Here is a 6,000-nt window from a genome sequence, read left to right on the forward strand (position 1 = left end):
TTTTAAACCGAATGACTCAAAGCTTTTATTTCACTCGTCAAATCACCGAAGATTCGCTAAATCGGGATTTGATTATTTTTTTTAGCAAGCTACTGACGTGGCACACATGAAGCCATTTATTTTCAGGATGTCAACATTATTTCAACACAAGTATTACAACCCAATTCATAGAAAGATGGGTAGATCTCATTGAGGCCTTGGCCTGGTCCACCAAGTAAACCGGATGACACTTTATAGGCGCTTTTGCAAGGGCTTTTTCGTTTTTTTGATTTTTATGTGCCTAAGTCTGCTCGAGGTTCAAAAGATAAAGTTTCTCATTTCGACATAATGTCAATTAGTACATTTGGCACCGACCAGTGGTCCGATCTTGAGAAAACCGTCGAAGCTTACCTACACCAAGGAACGCAAGTTAAGCGTGCAAATTTTATGGTCTAAATTGGTCCTCAAGTACTTAAATTATTCGAGCATAGAAAACTTGGAAAAGAAACTCACACTGTCTCTATTAATAGATGAAAGTAATCACTGCTGTTTGATATTGATTGACTGGCAATGATCATATCTTGATAAACGTGTTATGACATTGGGCAATGGTCTTAATGCATAGTCCAATTACCTTTTATGCTTCGGCGACTATTAATTTTTTGGATAGCAGTTTCACCGTTGAGCCATCTTATATGATCGGACTTCAAATTTGAGGTTTTCTTTCAAGAGAGTTGCGCATAGGAAAGTCGATGACTTGAAACACTTACTCAGGTGACATATTTCTGCACCTCATGTGGGCCACCTACATGTTCACTCGGCCAGGCCATGGCAATTGGCCCGTCGAGGAGACCCTCTAGGCCATCAAGCCTGGCGGAGGCCAAAGGCAGGGTGGCAAGGAGCAACCCTCTCGTGCTGAACATGACCCATGTGGAGGCCTACGCCACTGTTGTGGACAAGCTCGGGAAGCAAGGCGTGATGGCGGTACTGGACAACCAAGTGAGCAAGCCCAACGGGTGATGTCCTTACAACGATGGGAGAAGCTTCTTCGGAGACAAATACTTCAACCTGAAGAGTGGCTGAGAGGACTCCTCGCGGTGGCCAAGCACTTTAGCTGAAAGAGCTAGGCGCGTCACTAATGAAACCATCGTCCAACAACGGAGCATATCAATTATTGATGATAAGAATCGATAGTGACATTTTTGATTGGCAATGAATTATTATTGAACTAGTGTCATGAAAGATGAAAAAAGAAAGTCGATTTTTAGAGATTATGCATATAGCACTGCATAGAGGGATTCATTATTTCAAAACGACATATTCGTATTGGGAAAAATAAAAATCCATTAGTCAACTGTGCAAAAGAGGTCTTTTTTTCCTCCGAATATTGTCTCTTGTGCAATGGGGACCGCCTAGACTGATTGGAACATTCGGGCGTGCAGCGCCCAACCTTGTCCGACCGTTCATTTGTCAATTATTGTACCCACTAAGTGAGTCCACAGCGAGAGAGAGAGAAAGAGAGAGACATGGCTTTGAAGCACGTGAAGAGAGTTTGCGAATTGTGTGATTCTCTGGCTCTTGCAGTGTGTCCCTTTTTTTAACTCTCGCTTATCGATCTTAGGTGGTGGGAATGAGCGTGCGAAATGAGCTCCGCCGCGCGCGACTGGTACCAGTACATTCGCACTGCAGCGACCAAGGTCCACCGGGCCAACCCGAACGTGCTGGTCATCCTCTCGGGCCTGACTTGGGCCTCAATCTCGGCTTCCTGCGGAAGAGGCCCGTGGGCCTCCCTGGGGCCGCAAACCGGTCCAGAATCCCACCGGTACTCGTTCAGAGGGGACCGGAAGATCTGGGAGGTCCAGCCCGTGGACCGGGTCTGCACGACGCCGGGCAGAGGATGGACGACCAAGTTGGGTTCCTCTCGAGCGGCCCCGGCGCGGCCCGCTGTTCCTAGGTGAGTTGGGGCTTGACCAGACCGGAAAAGCCGGGCCTGATGACTGTTTACTGAGCTGCTTCATGGGGTACGCCGCGGGGAAAGACTTGGACTGGGCCTTGTGGGCATTGCAGTCGTCAGGCCTGAAAAGACCTTCGGCGTGGTCGATTTCAATTGGGATGGGCTCCGAAACCCAAAGTTTGGGGAGAGGTTTCAACAAGTGCAGACGACGATTCAAGGGGTGATTTGTTGCTTGAATATTTAAAATGGGTCGTGGACCTTTTATTTGTACAGGTGTTTCGTTCGACGTCTCAACAAATCTCAAATGTTAATTTATAAAAAAAATGTTAATTAATAGTTAAGGTTGTCGGGACATTGAGTGAAACACCATATGGGTAAAGCATTTTCTTAATCGTACTTGAGACTCTTTCAGTTTTTTCTCTGAAAAAAAAAAATATATTGGGTATCTTTTAGGTGCTAAAATCCATAGAAAGTGCCAAACTTTTTCTAATGACTTGGTCATGAATCTAGCGACAAGTATCAGTCATGTACCTAATTAATTAATCAAAACTCTCTTTGGGCAGATCCGAGCTCCAATTCACCCATGTCCTCACATCATGTACCACCCGCAAAGCGGCCTCTGCATCCGAGCAAATAACAACCACGAGATTGGCACGGCTGAGCGCCAGCGTTGGAGCAGGTGGAGCCACTGCCGAGACGGCGGCCCGATCAGGTTGATGGGCACTCCTCTCTGCCTCAAGCCCTCGGCGATGGGCTCCCGCCGGCGCTTTCCAACGACTGCTCGAGCCAGCGAAGCGCTTGGAGATCAATCTCCAACTCGAAGCTTCACGTAGCAGCCACGGATGAACATGGGAACCGCCTCTGCTGGGAGAAGAAGTCGAATGAATCTTCCTTGGTCTTGACCAGGAAGTGCATCTGCGTTGATGATGATTCTGGGTGCATGGAGAATCCACAGGGCCAGTGGTTCAAGTTCGTGCCCACGAATACGTGATCGCTAAAACAGAGGATTGGCTTTGATCGATACATGCGTAGCATTTCCAAGGAGAAATAAAACATAAAAGCTAGTGACATCTTCGAGTAAAAAATATTAATCGTGCCCCAGTTAGTGTGCTTTGAGAAAAACCCTCGCAAGAATTCCTCGAAAAGAAAAGAATCACCTCGCAAGCAGCCTTGCTCATTGGTATGAACAACGAGAAAAAAGATTGTGAAAGTCTGGAAAGAGATGAAGAATGTCGCCCGCTTTGTGTCCTCAAAAGAGCGTGCTAGTGGCTGAATAAAAGCCGACTTCTTTGCAATCGCTATCATCATGATCTTTTTCGCCTTGATGCATCCCTATAATTGTGTATATGTTTGCATTACTCAGTTATAACATTGGGACAATTACATATGAGTATAATTGCATATACGTGGACATTAATTGTTAATTTCATGTACCTCTAAAAAGCATCGCTCTCTCAATGACAAAGAAGTACAAGGCCCGAAAAGGCTTTGTGCTAGCATATAATATATAGCAAGATGTCTTAACATTCATTTAAACTCTCATTTGCCCGGACATATATAATCCTTCAAGGATACTATAGCTTGACAAATTGAAAAAGGAGAAGGTCTCGAAAACGCAATTCGATAATGACTTTTAGCCAATGGGACGATCTCTAGCGAATTTACTGTGTACACGTCTATTTTAGATTCACAGAATTCTCTATTAGGAGCAAAATGCATGTTTTCCTTTGGCCAAAGCATATGTATAGATTGATTAATTCACTTTTATTTTCTCAAGCGGCCCACCATTCTTTCTTGGTCGTGTAGGGCCTTCGACTTTGCTTTTTTGAATGGGAAATATGCATAGCCGTGGGGAAAGGTGGGAAGAGTAAACAATCACGAAACGCTTTTTGTATGATTATTGTAATATAGCGGTGATGTCATTGTCAGCCCTTGGGAGTCCATAGTACTCCCGTTGTAAAGCTCCATCTTTAAGCATCGTATGGCACACTTTCATATGAAAATTTAGGGAATTGCTCAAGTGATAGTTCATTTTTCTGGTAACAATTCGAAAGCGAATCACCATACCCCCTAAAAGCATAGACATAGACACCAAATACATGTGGAATGGGAAAATTTTGCCTCGATCTTATTAGAATTTTCAGATACTCAGAGTCATATGAAAAGGAAAATATATACATGCGTATTTACTGAAAGGGCTGCAAAATTTAAATGGGCTACCCTCAAAAGTAGATTCTATATCTAGCTCATTTTTTACTGGGTTTCCATGCCCCATCTAATTCTGCCATTTTCCCACTAGTACACTCATGTACAAACACAAGCAAATGTGACAACTGTACCTTTCGAGAGGTGTAGCATTGAGTTATTATTGTAGCGTTAGGGTGTGCATGAGAGAGAGAGAGAGAGAGAGAAAGGAGAGAGAGTGCATTGAAGAAGATTTGAGGGGGTTAATAGGCCGTACTGGCAAGACCCCTATGAATGCCTCGGTGAGGAAATGATGAACATCTTTGCTATGCTCACTCTTTAAGATGACGATTCATCCAGCTACCGAGTTGTCTGTCTTTGTGTGGTTATTGCCTAATTGTCCTTGCGCATCGAGATCAAAATACTTCCTATCAATAAATAAGACCAAATCGAGTCAAACTATCAACTGAAGTTTGGTGAATCTTTAAATTGAATGACCCGGAGCTTTTATTTCGCTCATTGCACTGCACCGAAGATTCCCTAAATCAGGATTTTTGACCTATTCTTTAGGGAGCTACTGACGTGGCAAACACAAAGCCATTTATTTTCAAGATGCCGGTATTATCATAGCATGAGACCATTCGTGGAAAGATGGGTAGATTTTACATGGAACGAATCAATTGTGTAAAGGTCGAAATTCAGTGTAAGGTAATGATAACATCAAATTGGGTTGCCTAATTATTCAATTTTGCTTCGCGATCAGCTGAATTTATGTCCTTCGGGTCAAGAGAAGTAATAATAAGAGGAGGAAAGTGTCTCCCTTTTCTCCCATACGTAGCCGCCGAGCCCATACGTAGCCCCTAGTTTTTTTTTATTCATTGAGGCCTCGGCCTGGTCCACCCAGTAATCCGGACTGACACTTTGTAGGCGCTTTTGCAACGGCTTTTTCGGTTTTAAAATTCGAGCTTTGATTTTTATGTGCCTAAGTCTGCTCGAGGTTCAAAAGATAAAGTTTTTCATTTCGACATAAAGTCAATTAGTACATTTGGCACCGACCGACGGTCCGGTCTCAAGAAATTCGTCGAAGCCTACATCAAGGGACGAACCTACACCAAGGAATACGAGTTAGCCGTGCAGGTTTTATGATTTAGATTGGTCCTCAAGTGGTTAAGTTATTCGAGTGTTGAAAATTTAGGAAAGCAATTCGTACGGTCTCTTTTAATAGATGAAAGTAATTATTACCGTTTGATATTGATTGACGGGTGATAATCCAAATCTTGACAAACGGTAGAATGTCCAGCGATAAATGTCTGCTTGTCGTAACATTTGGCAATAGTCTTCATGCATGGTCAGTTGCCCTTTATGTGCCGATGATTATTGATTTTCTGGATAGTAGTTTCGTAAGTCAGCCTTCTTATATGATTGGACTTCAAATTTGAGATTTTCTTTGGAAAGGGTCATGCGTGGGAAAGCCGAGGACTTGAAATGCTTATCTAAGTGACATATTTCTTCAATAACTATCGATAGCTTCCTCGTTTTTAGGATTGTGGAACTCGATCCGGGGGAAAGTCTTGAGAGGAGATGAGCCCCTCACATTAAACGTGTCTCTACTTCAAGATTTTGTGCAAAAACGTGAGGAAGTTGAACCGCCGCCCATCTTTATCAGGGGGACCAGGAGAGTTTGATATGGGCCGGTGATTGGGGCTGATTGGCGAGCGTAGCACGGCATTTGTTCGCTTTTTCGTCTCCAGCGGCTGCTTCTTGGCAGGGGCTTTCGCTCGACATCATGTCTCCGACCGTGGAGGGCTTTCGATCGTGGAGCACTGAGGAGAATTTCTAGATTTTGGGTGGCTGAAGGCAAGGCTTCACTTTGGATCGTGTTC

The 6,000-nt window shown here is 43.9% G+C and overlaps 1 protein-coding gene across 1 annotated transcript; it reads left to right on the top strand.

The window, feature by feature from the left end:
• Window positions 1–1,622: 1,622 nt before the first annotated feature.
• Window positions 1,623–2,924, top strand: LOC120292608 (glycosyl hydrolase 5 family protein-like). Its single transcript, XM_039310880.1, has 3 exons — window positions 1,623–1,933; window positions 2,054–2,153; window positions 2,613–2,924. Exons 1-3 carry the CDS (start codon window positions 1,623–1,625, stop codon window positions 2,922–2,924), a joined length of 723 nt encoding a protein of 240 aa, XP_039166814.1.
• The last annotated feature ends 3,076 nt before the right edge of the window (window positions 2,925–6,000 follow it).

This window comes from Eucalyptus grandis, chromosome 4 (assembly GCF_016545825.1).
Source record: "Eucalyptus grandis isolate ANBG69807.140 chromosome 4, ASM1654582v1, whole genome shotgun sequence".
In the NCBI taxonomy this organism is placed as follows: domain Eukaryota; kingdom Viridiplantae; phylum Streptophyta; class Magnoliopsida; order Myrtales; family Myrtaceae; genus Eucalyptus; species Eucalyptus grandis.